General features: G+C 42.9%; 1 protein-coding gene across 3 annotated transcripts; it reads left to right on the top strand.

Moving 5' to 3' along the window:
* The first annotated feature begins 1,679 nt into the window (after positions 1–1,679).
* ZBTB24 (zinc finger and BTB domain containing 24) lies at positions 1,680–15,907 on the top strand. 3 transcript variants are annotated; one of them, XM_066613311.1, is made up of 7 exons: positions 1,680–1,731; positions 4,911–5,888; positions 6,989–7,156; positions 8,421–8,504; positions 9,738–9,821; positions 10,992–11,073; positions 11,660–15,907. In XM_066613311.1, the coding sequence occupies exons 2-7, from the start codon at positions 4,916–4,918 to the stop codon at positions 12,432–12,434; spliced, it is 2,166 nt and encodes a 721-aa protein (XP_066469408.1). In that variant the 5' UTR covers positions 1,680–1,731; positions 4,911–4,915; the 3' UTR covers positions 12,435–15,907. The 3 variants fall into 3 exon arrangements, with proteins under 3 accessions (XP_066469408.1, XP_066469400.1, XP_066469417.1); XM_066613303.1 differs by lacking the exon at positions 1,680–1,731 and adding an exon at positions 1,801–2,105; XM_066613320.1 differs by lacking the exons at positions 1,680–1,731; positions 9,738–9,821; positions 10,992–11,073; positions 11,660–15,907 and adding an exon at positions 1,801–2,105 and having other exon boundaries at positions 6,969–7,156; positions 8,421–8,503.
* The last annotated feature ends 1,066 nt before the right edge of the window (positions 15,908–16,973 follow it).

The following is a 16,973-nucleotide window of genomic DNA, read 5'->3' as shown; positions in this document are numbered from 1 at the left end:
TGGGGTATATTCATATAAATCACATATTCAATCAATAGTTGAACAAATAAAGTTGTTTCAGCCCCAAACTATTAGTCTCTGTTGCTGTTATAAATTGAATACATTTTTAAAGTTAAACTACACTATTTAAATGTAATATACTTTATTATAAGGCCTCTGAGAGAATGCTTTTAACCTTCAGTCATTTATGATTTTAATGTGTTCGTTCAATGGCTGGAGAAATGTTAACCTTTTTACTTGAAATAAACAGTACTCAATGTATAAATATCTTTTTTAATGCATACTACTTCTAACACAGTAGTTCTCACACATTTAGTATAGGGACCCACCTGAAACTGGCTCGTGAGTGAGTCCCAATAGTGCGTAGTTCTAAAAATGTGGGTGCTGGTAGTAAAGTTTGGGAACCACTGGAATACAGCCAATTTGTCAGAGTGTTTTAAGTTATATTGTGACTGTTTTAGATTGTTAATTGGGAAGCCACCTTGATGAACCCTTGAATGGGGCTGAAAGGTGGCCCAGAATTTTAAATAAATGAAACTAAATAAATACTGTACATTGGTAAGTGCATGTGGCAGGAAGGTGCAATCTGCTTCAAATATGATCCCTTTGCAGTCAATGGAGCCACTGGGCTGCATTTGTATGCTTTTCCCTCGTCATTGGATAATCAGAAGTGTTGAATGTATATCCGTCCCATTTTTTTTTTTTTTTTGCACAAAGAAATCATGGGAAGAAGAGTTCTACCTCACCTTTTCCTCCAGAATGCCAGTGTGCTATCACCATGGTTTTATGTTAGTTCTTTTTGGTAAAGAGGAATATTTAACCACATGAGCCCTCACATGCCAATCTTACCTTCCCGCCCCCACCATGTAAGCCACAGACACCATTCTGCAGCCTCCTATATTGTGCTCTCCAGGCACCCACTGCTTTTCCTGGGTCTTTCAGCCTCAAACCTCTTATGCGGCTGGAAAGGGCAGGAGCATCAACTCAACAGTCTCCCTTGCAAAGCACTGGGTTGAAGGAGCTCACTAGGGCCCAGTCCTATCCAACTTTCCAGCACCAGCGCAGCTGCAGCGCAGCCCCAAGATGAGGAAACAGCATCCCCTTACACCGATGCCGCGCGCACCCCACTGGCACTGGAAAAGTCTGCGTGGCGACCCAATTCACGCCTGCAGGTGGTCCCTGGGTGTTCCTCGGGGTGTCCCCAGGACGCCAACGCTGCCCTAACATCCCTTGACCTTGAGGAGGCCGCCACACTCCGCACTGCAGGATGCAGCGCACCGCTGGGCAGGACCGGGCCCTCAGCCGAACTCGCCTCTGCCTGCCTGCCTGCCTGCCTACTCGGAAGGAAGTCCCACTGTAGTCAATGGGGCTTCCTCCTCGGGAAGCGTGGCTAGGAATGCAGCTGGACTCGCAAGCCGCGCCTCCTTCTGCCGCAAGCCCTGGACTGCCTGCGCTGCCTCCCCGCCTGCTGCTGCTGCTGCGGAGCGGCCAAGCCGGACCCGCTCAAGAGCGACAGGCGCAGCCACTCCTTCCCGCTCGGTTCAGCGGAGACGGACCAACGTGGCTGGCAGGCGCTTCCCTCGCCAGGCAGGAAGCGGTAACTCTGCCTCCTCGCGGCCGCCGGTGCGTCACTTCTGGGCTGCGCCGAGGCTGCCTGTGCGCCTGCCCGGAGCTGCTGCTGCTCGTCGGGGGCTGCTGTCGCCCGGCTCCTGCTGGTCTTCTCATCACGTGGTGAGCCGCCCCCTCCCCCAGGCCCTGGATGTCGCCGGAGGCCCTGCCCTGCCCTGCCCTGCGCTCCGGAAGCCGTCCGGAAGCCCCGCTCTCGGCTGACAGCCTCTTCCCGGCACGAGTCCTGGGCCTGGAGCAGCCGCTGAGCCCGCAGAAATGCGGGAGCCGAGCCCTCTGGTCAGGCGCAGCCTCACCTGGTGACCCTTTGCTTCTTCGGTCGCCGCAAGCCTAGGCCTGCCTACTCGGGAGTAAGTCCCATTGTAGTCAATGGGGCTTACTCCCTGGAAAGTGTGGCTAGGCTTGTAGCCTCAGAGCCCACTCCTATGCCTGTCTACTCAGAAGTAAGTCCCATTATAGTCAATGGAGTTCACCCCCAGGTAAGTGTGGCTAGGATTACAGCCTTAAAGGTGTAGGAGTCGTGCTAGAAAAAAAAGGAGTCACCCAGTTCTCTTGCCTGCTCTCCTCATCCATCCTCCCTGTTCTTTCCTTTCATGTTTTTCTGTGGCTGGATCTACAGCTGCCTGATCTGTTTTGGTTTTCTTCTTTGATAGTAAATGCAAATGTGATGGCTTCGGGTTTCTTTCCTTTCTCCCCAGAATGCAACCTGACATTAATCTAGACCAGATTGTACTGAAGATGGAACTAAGCAGTAGGTCGAATCTTGAATCAAGCTCAGGGTGACCAGGCGTCCTCTTTTCCCGGGACATGTCCTCCTTTTTTAGCCTCATGTCCTGGAAAAGAACTTAAATGTACTCCTTTTCCCTGTAAGCAGGCAGTGCAGAGCCTTCTTGGAATTAAGAAATTATATGTAATAGTTTTAAATTTAATAAGTAATATAGTGTTTAAATTAACCTCATGAAATCAATATATAAGTGTTTTTAGCTTTTATTTTGTCATGTCCTATATTTTTCTTAGATGCCCTACATTTTGGGGTGCTTTGACCTCTTTTGCGGTTATGACATCTGGACACCATGATCAAGCAGTGTATTAATGTTCTATCTCTCAGATAATATTCTGGCACATACTATTCAGACCCTGATTTTATTTTCTAAAACGGGAGAACACAAACTCCTATCTCTTTCCCTTAAATATAAGAAAGCTGTGTCTTTCATGCATGGACAAATTCATGGCAAATTGGTTTATTTTTGGCCATGTAGCCATAATTAAATATACATTCATATTCTGCTACAGTGTACCTCTGAGAATGAAATCCTGGGATTAATAGAGAAGTATTTGCTTATTCACTCATTTCAATCTTGTCTTTTGCCAAATAATCTCAATGCAACTAACAAGTATAAAAACAATTAAGAATAAAATCAAATTCAACAACAAAATAATAATTAAAAATGTACAAAAAAACACACACCCAGCAGCAGATACATTGTCATTACCATCACGCTTAGTTTGTGAACTTACCAGGGGAATGGGCCTGTCCACTGTAGGACCAAGATCAGCGCATGTAATCTAGCCTTCCTTCAAGGCAGTTCTTATAATGCAATTTCTTTATCTCATGTTTATTAGGAAAACACAATAAGAACAACATCTAAGCAGAAGAGCACTTGACTAACCTGCATCATCTCTTCATAAATAGTCAATGTTGATTTACTTTTTAAAGATGTGGCTACTCAAGGAAAGACCATTTCATTTTAGGATATCTCTTATGAACAACAAAAAGTAGTTCCCTTTGTAACTCTGTGTCTATAGCAAAATAAATCAACAAATGGTTCTCTAAGATGCAGAAGATGCACCGCTATAGCCAGTGGAAAAGTTACCATGCTGGGATGAGGAGGGACAGTTGCTGTCCTCCAGCAAATATGAGGACTAAAAAGTGACTCTTTGCCTGGTTAGCAGGGATAGATGTATTAGAGCAGGCAAGAAAGATGCATGCTGTATTTTTAGTACGTAAGCACGAAGTTGCCATAAGTACTGATCCATAAATTGAACCAAGGCTAGTTTCATCCTTTTCCCAGTTAGGAATTTTGGGGAAAATGGGGGAAAAATCACTTTTTATTAATCATTTTGGAACATAAAAGTTTCACAATTGCAGTCTAGTCCTATGTATGTCTACTCAGAAGTTAACCTCTTGAGTTTTAATGGGACTTATATACTTCCAGGTAAGTGTATATAGGATTGCAGCCTTAAAGAAGTTATACTGTCCTGGTACATAAATAAATCATATAGTGTTATGTTATATACTAACTGCCTTAGTGCACATAGTTCCCCCAATCTACCTAGGGACCATATGTACGTGGAAGCAGTCTTCTGCACTGTATGTGGAAATGGGACCTGGTTTGGTTCCTGGCTTAAGCCAGTAGCTGAGCTTGCATGTTCACAATACAAGCTATGTCATCAATGAGAGTGATAATCATTTGTATGAGCATAGGTGATGTTCAGTGCCATCCCAAACAGAGGATGGGAAGGCCTGTGTTCTGTTAAGCATACATGCTATTAGAATGTGGCCACCACATTGCATGTTCTTAAAGTGGTAAGTCATATTTCAGGTTGATAACTCATACATACATATCAGATTTTCCAGAAACATCTGAATTCTTTTTCCCACTCCTAAAAACACCCTTCCAGAAATTGTGCATCTCTTGGTTTTACAAAGCAATCATTTTAACAGTAGATGTAATTTTCACTCTAGATAGGGCAGTTAGCAATTTTTTTTTTAAAAAAATGGCTATAGAGAAGATTGTATGTTATCTACTTTTTGGTGTTTTTTTTTTTTTTCTACAACCAATAAAAGCTTCTGTCCATAGCTTAGGCATTCGTATTAGCCATGGGTTCTGTTCTACCCCTGTACAGACAAGGAGCAAGTTGATTTGAGTGAAGTTAGAATTGCAGCCAGCGTTTCCATTTTAAGTCTATCATTATTTGGTCATCTACTGAGTTAACTGTTTTAGTGCTCCCAATGCTTCTTTTACTGAGGATGTTTGCTTCCTAATTATTTTGGCTGGAATGCAAAGGGCAATGTAGCCATGGGGGTTTCTCCTGTTCTACTCAGCACTGTATTGTGTGCAGTCTTGTGCGCCCCTCAGAATAATTTCTTGAAGGGTAGAAGAGCCTTTGGAGCTGCTTTGAGGGAGGTGTAAGGTGATACATCCCATAAATATACAGAAGCACCTTCCATTGTCAGAAGTGGATTCTTATCAGTGTCTTTCCATTTTTTTTCCTATTTGAAGCAACAATGGATGTAGCAGTTCCTGACACTTCGGAGAAGCTTATAATCATTCACTCAAAGGTTCACAGAGATACCATTCTGGCCAACTTTGAAGAGCAGAGGAAAAAGAATTTTTTGTGTGATATCACTTTAATTGTAGAAAATGTTCAGTTCCGAGCCCACAAAGCCTTACTTGCTGCTAGCAGTGAATATTTCTCAATGATGTTCGTTGATGAGGGAGAGATCGGCCAGTCAATCTATATGCTTGAAGGGATGGTGGCAGATGCTTTTGGTGCCCTGCTGGAATTTATTTATACAGGCTGCCTACAAGCTAGTGAAAAAAGTACAGAGCAAATTTTGGCCACTGCACATCTCCTCAAAGTGAATGACTTGATAAAAGCATATACAGACCATCAGAAGAACTGTAGTCCAAATAGTGCACTGTCTGTCATACCAAACAGTGGAGCCACAGTAGTTGTCTTTACAAATGACAAGAAGAGTGAAGACCCACCAAAGCGAAAGCGTGGAAGGCCAAGAAAAGTGAAGGACATCCAGGAAGAAAAAGTGGAGATGTCCTCTACAGAAGATGCACAGCTAAGAGAGAACAACTCAGTTCACAATAAGCAAAACTTTATGAAAAAAGATGCTGTGGTAGAAGAAGGAGGTTCCAGTGAGCTGGTTCCAGTAAGCAGTGAAGCGGGGGAAACGGAGCATGCTTGCAGTTCAGATGCTGTGGTCTCTCTCTCTACTGAAAAAGATGAGAACTATGATCCTAAATGCCAAAGCGTTCAGGCCAGTCAGAGTCGATACAGCAAACGTCGAACACGGAGGTCTATCAAGCTAAGAGATTATAAACTTATTGGTGACGAAGAAGACAATGGATTGAAAAAGAGAACTGATGGGAGCAGAAAGCGTCCAGGCTCTGAAGTTCAGTGCAAAGACTGTGGGAAACTGTTCAAATATAACCATTTTTTAGCCATACATCGACGAAGTCATACAGGTAGGTTCTGAACATTATTTATTTACTTATTTACTACTTTATATCCTGCCTTTCTCCCCGAAGGGACCCAAGACAGCTTACAACAATAAATAAAAATACAAACACAAAAACACAATTAAAACAGACTAAAAGCACTTCACATTAGTTTACTGTAAGTCATGTCATGGTAAAATATCAAAAGCAGTCAGCTTTCTGATGATTGAAATTGTGGGTAGCAATACCTAAATCTGAAATAAAATGAAATTTTATTGAAATGAAATACTTTACTGAAATACTAAATTTCATTTACTGAAATGAAATACTCTTCAGTTCCAAGTGATGAAGTCTGACTATCGTGGTGTCTTCAGGATTTTCTTCCAAATCCTTTTTTCTTTCTGACCAGTGCAGAGATAGTCAACACCTACCTACTGTAGCAGCACCAGGCCCACCAGACTGTGATTTCACTGTTGTTGGTATACACTTAACCTGGAGTAGATGTAGTCCTCTAGGATTAAGAATTTGGCAGGCACTCTTGCACCACAAAATAAACCTATTGTTTTCACATCTACTGTGGTATAATTAACATGTTTCCCAACATCAAATTCAGGTATTGCTACCGAATTTATAAGATGCCCGAATTGTTTTTGTTAGGCCCTCACAGCCCGATATCAGTTGTTTTAAGAGCTTATTTAGCTGTAAGCTGTATATCAGGAAGTCCTCAGCCATACAGCCTGAGGCGGCAGTTTTATGCACGCTGTCCTGGGAGTAAGTTCCATTGAATGCAATGGAATGTACTTCTGAGTAGACATGCATAAGATTGCACTGAACATAAGACCATAGGCAAGCCACTGTCACCTAGCTTCAGTTTTTCATTTGGTAGTATGTTGATGGCAATACTGGCCTACTGTACAGAGCTGTTGTATGAATTACAAGGGTAATATAGGTGAAGCTCTTTGAATGCTCTCAGTAACTTGTTATGCCTTTGTTTTCTTATCCTTTCTGCAGTGCAAAAACTGTTGTTGGATGGTAGTTATTTTTAAGAACTCTTGTTTGAAGTATCCTTCTGTCAATTTGAAATGTCTAACTATTTGCCATTCACAGACCTGGTACCTTGTTTTCAGGGGAGCGCCCATTTAAGTGCAGTGAATGTGGAAAAGGATTTTCCCAGAAACACTCTCTCCAAGTTCATGAGCGGATGCATACTGGAGAGCGCCCATACATTTGTACAGTCTGCAATAAGGCTTTAACCACAAAGCACTCCCTTTTGGAACACATGAGCCTGCATACAGGTAAGTAGTAACCAAAGTCAAAAGCCGTCTAGCAGTACTCAATGTGTAAAATTGAGAACTGCCTGGCTCAATCAGACCAAAGTCCCTCTAGCTCAGAACTGTTGAGCAGCAGCCTGCTGCCTGCCTCTGGGCAGTTACAAGCAGAGCATAAAGGAGGTGACTATCCTGTTTGTAACCATCACCTTGTATGCAGAGGTATGCTACTTCTGTACATGGAGGATCCATTTCACTATTAGCAACTGTTACCCTGCACATGCCCAATCTTGTCTGATCTCTGAAGCTAAGCAGCGTCAGGCCTGGTTAGTACTTGGATGGGAGACCGCCTGGGAGTACCGGGTGCTGTAGGCTTATGCCATAGTCTTTCAAGACTGAAGCTTGCCAACCAAACCATTTCACTATTATAGCTATTAATCATTCATAGAGCTCTCCTCCCTTAATTTATAATCTTTTTTTTTTTTTTTTACAGCCATTTAAGGCTACAATCCTATCCACACTTTCCTGGGAGTAAACTCCATTGACTACAATGGGACTTACTTCCAAGGAGGCATGTATAGGATTGGGCTCAAAGTTAGCCATCACTAAAATAGCTGTCACCACATCTTGTACTAATGAATTCCATGTTAATTACATAGTTACATTTCCTTGAACAAAACTTGGTTTTGCTTAATGTTTTGTTGCATGTTTAAGTAGCACCTGAATGAGACTTATGGCCCAATCCTATCCAGCACAGGAGCAACTGCTCCAAACTCCTACCGCTGCATCCTGTTCTGGAACTGAGCAGGCTAGAGGTCTCTTCAGGGTATGGGAAATGTATTCCCTTACCCCAACTAACGCTTCAGCCTGCTTTGAGTCTGCGCCAACTATTTTGCTGGCATAGACTCGAGATGCCCTGTTTTGGACTTTTGAGCCTGACATGGGGGATTGGATTCAGCGGAGGAGGCCTCCACTAGTCCCAGGCCCCCCAGGCCTGTCCCTTTCCCCATGCCACCTTCTAGCCACCTTCCCTCCACCCAGGAACACCTCCCCCACACCCTTCTTCCACCCTCCCCACTCTGCTTTCTGCTGGCGGCCTGGGCTCTGACTGCGGCATCAACAAGACAGTGCATGCCTCCCCACTGGTGCAGTTTACTCCCTGAGTGGCTGGCACTGGGGCTGCAGTGCCAGATCTGAGACAGCACTGGATCAGACTGCCCTTTCCAAGTGTACAGTCATGATGTCTTCAGGACTCCACTGTTGTAAAAAAAAAATCATTTTCTTTCCCCAGGTAAGAAGGCTTTTACATGTGACCAGTGTGGAAAATTCTTCAGCCAGAAGAGACAACTGAAGAGCCATTACAGAGTTCACACAGGTATAAGCATATTTGAAAGCGATGGTGGGTTTGATGGGATGCTTGAGTTTTGGAATGGAAATTGTCTTGGCCATTCTAATGGACAACCTGTACTGGGAGATGAAAATGAAGATTGAGGCTCTGCTAATTCTCCAGACCGGGGGTGTCCAAAGTTTTTGGCAGGAGGGCCACATCATTTCTCTGACACTGTGTCGGGGGCCGGGGAAAAAAAGAATTCATTTATATTTAAAATTTAAATAAATTTACATAAGTTTACATAAATAAATATATTAAAGATGAACTTATATGAATGCATGAAGGTCTTGCAATAGCTCATGACCTATTAAAGGGCTTGCACAAAGCAAGGCCAGCCTTTCCTTTGCTTCTGCTACCGCATCACAGACGTGAAACAGCAAGCAGTGGAGGAAGCCCTCATTCCACAGCTCACGCAAGAGGTCAAACAGTCGCCCTCACGCTGAGAGCAGTTGCGTCAGGCCAGTGCAGGCTCCAACAAATCTCCGGAGGGCTAGAGGCTCATTGGAGACTGGGGTTTCCCTGAGGGCTGCATTGAGAGGCCTTGAGGGCCGCATGTGGCCCCAGGGTCGGGGTTTGGGCACCTCTGCTCCAGACCCATCTGCTACTTGGAATACCATCCTTCTGGGTCACCTTGCAAGGGTAGGGTTGCAGGACAGCTTTCTTCAATTGTTCCTGTAGTTTCTGGGGGGAGGGACCCTTCCAAGAGGTGGTCCTGGAAGACTACTTTGGTTTGTGGGGTGCCACAATGAAGTTGACAGCCATATCATTTACTTGGGAAAGATCTTTAAGCTGTAGCCCTCAATTGGGGATTTTTCCTAAATGTCAAAACTCTGAAAACTACAGCTTAATAGCCCATGAAAGATAAATACTGTTCATAATTGTTTAACCACCCCAAGTATGTGTTGGGACTAGGAAATAATAAATGTCAAATCTGTTGAACTTCAACTCAGCAGCAGGAAAAAGACAGCAACCATTGTCTCATATGCAACATTAAAGTAAATATTCTACAAAGAAGGAATTTGCTCTTTTTATGACTGTCTTTATGTTACTACCGTTTAATTGTGGTATTGATCTGGTTTTAGATGTACTAAATTTGCAGTTTGTTTTTATTATTGTGCGCCACCTGTGTTGAGTGGAAGCTTGTGATGGAGATGTAATTTAAATGTTCAAATGAATTTAGAAAAGATCATAGACACTCTTTTTACTTTTTATAATAAGGCCAGTTGCTGCCAGAATGTAACCTGTGTCATCGCAAATTCATGGATGCAGCTCAGTTAAAGAAACATTTAAGAACACATACCGGTAATGTTACTCTCTGTATTTTTCTGAATAGTGATTTGAGTGATGCCATGCAAAGCCACAGGGGTTTAGCTGCTGGGCATAGTCCTAGGCAGGGACTCTCAAGCAAGCAGTGTCCGATAGAAGGAGAAGTTTGCTTCCCTCTTGGGAGAGTCTTGGCACCAGCTAGGCACAAGCCACTCCCCACCAGGGGAAATCTGATACACAAATGGTTTCTAGGAGTTAGTCCTGAGTCCCAGGACAGTCTCATCATGAATTCTTATTGTTTACTGGTGAATCCTTACAGTGCAGGATCCATGATGTTCAAGATGTTAGTGATGGAAAGTAGGAGTCTTAAGTTTAAAGAGATTACTATTGACCATTGAAAACAATGAGCAGATTGGCAACAGGAAATATGGTCAGTTTGCTTGTAATTCTGCAGACTATAGTGCTAGGTGAAACATGTAGGTAGTGAAAATACACTAACCATTTTTGACAAAATATTCTGTTCACCTGAAAAACCCTCTACTGCTAGAAGACTCAGCTGGAAATAATTCCCATTTCTAACATTCTAACATTGTCTTCACAGTGTGAACAGTGTTGCAGGATGGAAGATCTGAGTCACATGGGAGAAGCAGGCTAGCATTGCCCCAGTTTCCAGGAGCAGCAGCAGCAACTGGCATGGGAAAAGCTGCATTCTGGGCTCCTCCCATGTGTCCTAGATTTTGTGACCACATTGGAACAGTGGAGAAAGGATGCATATTGCAGCACTTTCTGTGCTGTTCAGAGGCCCAGAATTGGGGGAGGGGGGCAAACTGGCTGTTAATTCCTCTTTTAGGCATCTATGAGAATTATTTGGGTGCAGAAGACTCCCTTCATTTCCTCTGCTCTTTAAACTCTTACAAGATTTCAGGTCTGTCCTAAATATTTCTGCCTGCATTATCTCCCAGCAACCAAACATTACAACTCTACATTGCTTCCATCACTTGATATTTCTGACACTGTGTTGTTGAACCTCTAGATATATCCCATTTTAAACAATGATGTGGTGGCACAAGAAGATTTTGGTTTGACTGAGCTGCTTTTAGTTTGTTAGTGAGAATGATGCCCAGCTCTTGTACATTGTGAGGCTGTTTAATTATGATATCCTGTAATTAAAGCAATGATAGCTTACTAACCAACATGTTTTTGTAGGTGAAAAGCCATTTACATGTGAAATCTGTGGCAAATCTTTCACAGCAAAAAGCTCCCTTCAGACTCACATCAGAATCCACAGGTATGCCACTCTTCATTTTGTTCCATGTAAATGTATATGGGAAACAGTTTATGGGAAACTTTGAATAAGGTTTGTTACATAATTGTTATTTGTGGCAACTTGGTACTTTGGCATGTGATTAAAAGACAAAACCAGGGGATGGTGTTGTGTGCGGCTGTCTTTTGTAATAAAATTAGATAAAATAAGTGGCACAGCCTGTAAAGGGGTTAGTGCTATGCCTACATCAGAGCATGAGAGCTTGTAGGCCTGGCTGTGGCTATGGCACTGAATCAGACCTGCGGTCCTGCCTACCCCCCTACACTTTGCTATTGCCCCTATTCGGTAAACTCAAGGCAAAATTACACCAAGGTGTGGTGCATGTACCATAACATGCATGTGCACTGGGTTAACACAAGCTCACAGCACAATTAGTAAGAAAGGTTAGTCGCCACTGAATTAGTTCTAACTTGTCCTGTTGTTGTAGTGACATAGCAAAATATCCACATGGCCTCTATTTTCAATCTAAGCTATACGTCTTTTTTTGAAAATATCTGTGTCTTGCAAAGTATTGATGTATCTGATGGAGCCAAAATGTCTTCTCTTGCAGAGGAGAAAAGCCATATTCGTGTGGCATTTGTGGAAAGTCCTTTTCTGATTCCAGTGCCAAGAGGAGACATTGTATCCTGCACACTGGCAAAAAGCCTTTCTCGTGCTCAGAATGCTGTGTTCAGTTTGCACGCTTAGACAACTTGAAGTCTCATTTGAAGATCCATGTAAAAGAAAAACAATTGCAGGAAGTAAGCAGTGCTCCTAACAATGGCAGTACAGAGGAAGCCAAGAACATTCTTCAGCTGCAGCCCTATCAACTCTCCACCTCGGGAGCACAGGAGATCCAGCTGCTGGTCACAGATTCAGTGCACAACATCAACTTTGTGCCTAGCCATAACCAAGGCATTAGCATTGTTGCTGCTGAGGGGTCCCAGAATGTGATGACAGACCATGCAGGAAGCCTTACTCTTCTAACTCAGCCACCACAGCAGCTGCAGAGCTTGCTTCTTTCAACCCAGTCAGAACCGACGGACCAGATTCAGAGTATCAATGTCATGAGTAATCAAATGGAGCCTGCACAGGCCGAGCAAATGCATGTTATCACTCTCTCGAAAGAAGCCCTGGAACACCTCCATGCCAATCATAGTCAAGCAGGGGTGCTTCAGATAGCAGCAGGAACGACACATTCAGATTCACACATGCAGGTAGTCCAAGAAGCCAGTCAGCAGTTTCCTGTTGGCCAAGATGCAGTCCTGCCTCCTCAAGTGAACAAAAGACAGACCCAGACTGTACATGTCTCTGAATCACCACAACCTTCTCTGGCTGTAGACTAGTTATGTAGTGAATCATAATATCAAGGGGCAAACTTTGACAGATCAATTTGCTTTTCAGATGTTTACTTAGCAAGAGTGAGAAGAGGTCTTCGTACAGATCATATCATGTTGCATCGACTATTTAACTTTGCAGTTTGGAAACGTTGATGGAGGATGGCTTTATTAAAAGCTGGGTTTTTGAAAAGAGTTATCTCAATTTAATTATATGTTGACAGGATGATTCCTTGGCCAGAGTCTATATTTTTTTTTTCTTGAACTACCATTCATACTGTAGTTTTGTGAGTACAATCAATGCACAAATCATGTAGTTTTGTGAGTACAATACAATTAGTACTTTGAAATCCTGTTGTCTTCATTGGGAGAGAGCTAGGCAGCATGTGCTGAACTCTCCCATTGAAATTAATGGGACATGAAAGTACTTAATTTTGGGTGCAGTATGTCCAGTATTTTTAGCAAAGTGTTAATAGTGGAGATCCTTATTTATTTTTTTCCCCATGTGCTCTTTTATGACATTCCAGGCCAGTGAAAATCCAGATTAATTCTGAATTATTAAAAGTAGGTTTGGAGCACCCCTATGTCTATGTTATATGAAGAGTGTGGGGAATCTGCCATCTTATTCAATGATTTTTTTCACTTCCCCCCTTTCCACAATCTTTGATATTCCTGGAAAATCTACAAAATGTTTCAAATATTTTCACATTTTCATACTGCCCTTCCTTCAAGGTGGTATACATAGTTCCTCCCTTCCTTTTGTCCTCATAACAACCCTTTGAGGTAGATGAGGCTGAGATATAGTGACTGACCTAAGGTCACCCAGGAAGCTTTGTGGCTGAGTGGGAATTTGAATTTGGATCTTCCAGGTCCAAGTGCAACTCCCAAACCACTGCACCAACCTGACTCTTTATATATCCTTTGGATGTGTTTTTCCCACCCTTGGAAAAAAAGTTGCACAAACTGATGCACTGTAGGGGTAGGTTGGCACATAAGATATTGTCATTTTACATGAGCAGATGCATGTGCAATAGTGCTGGTTGTGTCACAATTTCCATTCTGCCTTCAAGCCTTGCCTGTTGATGTCTGAGCAGCACAGACACAATTTGAAAAGGAAAGAATAGTATAGGCCATCCTGGAAAACATCAGCTACAGGCCCCCCCTCCAAAAAAAGTTTTAGTTCTTCTTGTTTATGTTCCACATGTAGGCTTTGATTGTATGCACTCTGGTTGGGCTCTAGTCACTCTATGGCTATGCTAATCCATTACGGGGTACAAGCCATGATGTGTATGCACAACCTCCTGGTTTTAGAAATGGGGTATGTCAGATGCAAGGGAGGGCACCAGGATGAGGTCTCTTGTTATCTGATGTGCTCCCTGGGGCATTTGGTGGGCCGCTGTGAGATACAGGAAGCTGGACTAGATGGGCCTATGGCCTGATCCAGTGGGGCTGTTCTTATGTTCATGTCTAATCACACTACTGCACTTGTGGATAGGTAGGTGCATTTGAATATGCATCCAGTGAGAGTAATGCTGTGCTGCCAATCACCCATGCTTGGCTGTATATTCCAATGCTCATTCAACTTCTCTCTCCCAAGTTTGTGCAAGATCTTTCAGTCCAACAGCAAATTTTTTTCCCTGATGGAAAGTGAATGTAATAAAATTGGACATGAAGAATATTCAGAATAATTGTCTGTACCAGTGCAACAGTATCCATGTTGGAAACAGAACATTGTGGGTTACTGTAGCATCCTAGTGCTAACCAGGGAGAATGGATGCAAGGCTGAACTGTGGCAAAAGGAAGCTGCAGGATTTTGTGTACAAGAGGGGAAAAAACACAGAATGTGCTATCTGGTAACCTCCTCCCAAAACTTTAATCATTGTTAAGGGCCAGTGTTGCATTGTGTCATTGCCCTGTATTACTGTTTTCTCTGATTTACTGGAAACCAAAGGCATTTGATTTATGTTCAGTCTGTTTTTATTCATATCTGTTCATTACTCCTATCCAGAGTGCCAGGTAGCTGGAGCATCTGCACAAGCAAACTAATCCATTCACTTCAGTGGATGGAGTAGTCCCCCGTTCTCTGCACACACAGAGCCACCACCTCTGCTTAATTATATGGAGGAGGCCAGCGGTGGGGGATCTTTGTGTGTGTGAATGTGTACTGTAGCTCTTGCAATAAGAGTAATTCAGTAAACTGCTGAATTGGGTCACTTCTGCTTGCTCCTGATGTAAGCACACCAGTGAATGTATTCAATACAAAGGGGATATAGTGTAGTGACCAGAATGAACTCCTAGGCATTCTGGGGACATCTGTTGGTTCTGCCATTGATGTATTTACAACAATAGCCAAATCGCTTAAACTTTCAGTGCCTTAGCATTTACACCTGCAAAATGGTTAACAAACATTCATTGCCTCTGTAAAACGCCTTGGTTATCTTTGGAAACTTAACCACTAGAAATGTGCAAGATATTTTAAATCAAGGAATACAACTGTTAAAATCACTGTTTTAAAATTGGTATTTTATTTTGACATAAGAATATGATAGAATCAAAATAGTAGGCTAAAATGATATTATGTGATCTGGCTATTCAGCTAAGCTGCTAATAGATTCTTTCAAAACATATTGAAAGATTTAAGATGGTGCATGTCTCACAAAAGATTTCCTTAAAATGCTGCAATGACCTGCTAAAAGTACATCATTGCCAAAGTTCTTATAGAGAAAAATGATAAATTTGTTAGTTATTCAGAGGAAAAAAATGGAAAAGAGACACAATTTAGAAATTCAGTTTCTAAAAAGGAACAAATTGACTTTCAGCCCAATCCTAACACCCCCTGCTGCTGCAGCTGCACCAATGCAGTGTGCACTGTATCCTGTGGGGAGCAATTCTTGAGACCCCCCTGAGGTAAGGGGAACATTCATTCCCTTACCTCAGCGTAAGGGTCTAAGAGCGGTACCATCTCTGGTCTGTGCAACTCTGAGTAGACGCAGGAAGGGGGATAAGATACTTATTCCCACCCCTGCCCTGGTCCCCGCCCCATTCCTCCTACTCTCCCCACCCTGTGCCAACTTACCGGCTCCAGAGCATCTTCATGGCCTTCTGACATGCTACCCCTGCCACTCACAATTTCTGCCACTGGCCCAGTTGCTTGCAACAGCATGTCATGTTTTGCAACATGAGAAAGACCGCTGTACCACCAGAACATGAGTTATGACTGCATAGAAGCAGTTAGGATTGGGCCCTAAATTCATGATTCTGCTATACCAGATGCAACTGCCAAGTAAATGATTAATAGTGCAATCTTACGCATATATATTCAGAAGGAACTTACTGTCTTGTAATTGTGTTTAGGATTTTGACCTGAACTGACAAAAGAAAAGAAAAAGTATGCATCTTCTCTGGGTTAAGATTTAAAACCACAAAACTATGTTTGTGTCTGTGGCTAAACACTCTCTCCTGGAAATAAACCCCATTAAGCACAGCAGGACTTATTTCTGAATAAACTTGTGTAGGATTGTGCTGTGTGGTCTATTCTCAGCTATAACATGGGGCTTTTTGGAAAAGCAAATACTGAAAGTTCCACACTTCTCCACCGATCATTTTTCCCTGTGTGATTTATCTACATGCTGCCAGGTCTCCTTGGTAGCCACAAACTCCATCACAAGACCTATAAGCACTGTGTGTATTTCAGCCTTCCTATATATTGATTAAAAGAAAAACTACTGGTCAGGTTTATGCTCCTACAGTATGAATAAGAAATTCCCACTTTAATATCATTTAGGAATTACAGGTGTGCCCCTTTAGCCAAAGGGGTTCCATTGCAGAACCCCCCTCCCATAGCCAATACTGAGGATATGGGTGAGTGCCTGTGGTCTGAACCCTCTGGAGGCAAGGGGAGTTGGGCTTCCCTAACCTCCGGAGGGGCTTCTGCGCTCAGCAGAGGCCTTGGGGCTTCCCCGGGCCTCCAAATACCTTACAAGACATTAAAAAGTCACTTCCAGTTTCTCCATGAAACTGGAAGTCGCATGTTTTGAGCTGCTGAACTCAGTCTAAGCCCAGCAGAGGCTGTGGACAGACATCTGCAGCTTCTGCTGAGCTCAGAGGACCCTCCAGAGGCAAGGGGAACAGAGCTGTTTAGTCACCACTTACGACAAGTACAGCCAAACTGAGGGCCTATTCTTATCCTGAGCCCCCAGGGGATTCACAAATTGTACTTATGAAAAAATACAGTGTGCATCTGCCACAAATCAGAAATAAAAGCTATAACTCACTGGCAAATGACTGATTCTGATTGTGCAGTTGCATTGGCCGGGAATCAAACCCGGGCCAGGCGAGAATTCTTCCACTCAACCTTCGTTTAAATTAAGGAAAACTTGATCTTTGTTATGTATATGTAACATTTGGCAGAAATTTAATCTGGTTTCCTTTGTTAGAAGAGCAAATAAAGTCTTTTAAAAAAAAAATTTTTTTTTAACTTAAGTACTCTCAGGCCTTTCATGTATTTGTAACAGGCTGCATGTTATAACTGTGGAATTGTGTTTTGGT

This window comes from Tiliqua scincoides, chromosome 1 (genome assembly GCF_035046505.1).
Source record: "Tiliqua scincoides isolate rTilSci1 chromosome 1, rTilSci1.hap2, whole genome shotgun sequence".
In the NCBI taxonomy this organism is placed as follows: Eukaryota; Metazoa; Chordata; class Lepidosauria; order Squamata; family Scincidae; genus Tiliqua; species Tiliqua scincoides.
This window is presented reverse-complemented; position numbering and strand designations above follow the sequence as displayed.

What these genes read in the sequence shown, in the direction of transcription:
- ZBTB24 (XM_066613311.1), top strand. Translation starts at nt 4,916, where the DNA reads ATGGATGTAGCAGTTCCTGACACTTCGGAGAAGCTTATAATCATTCAC. An exon ending in ACATCGACGAAGTCATACAG is followed by an intron (nt 5,889 to 6,988) that starts GTAGGTTCTGAA and finishes CCTTGTTTTCAG; the next exon opens with GGGAGCGCCCATTTAAGTGC. An exon ending in ACTCACATCAGAATCCACAG is followed by an intron (nt 11,074 to 11,659) that starts GTATGCCACTCT and finishes CTTCTCTTGCAG; the next exon opens with AGGAGAAAAGCCATATTCGT.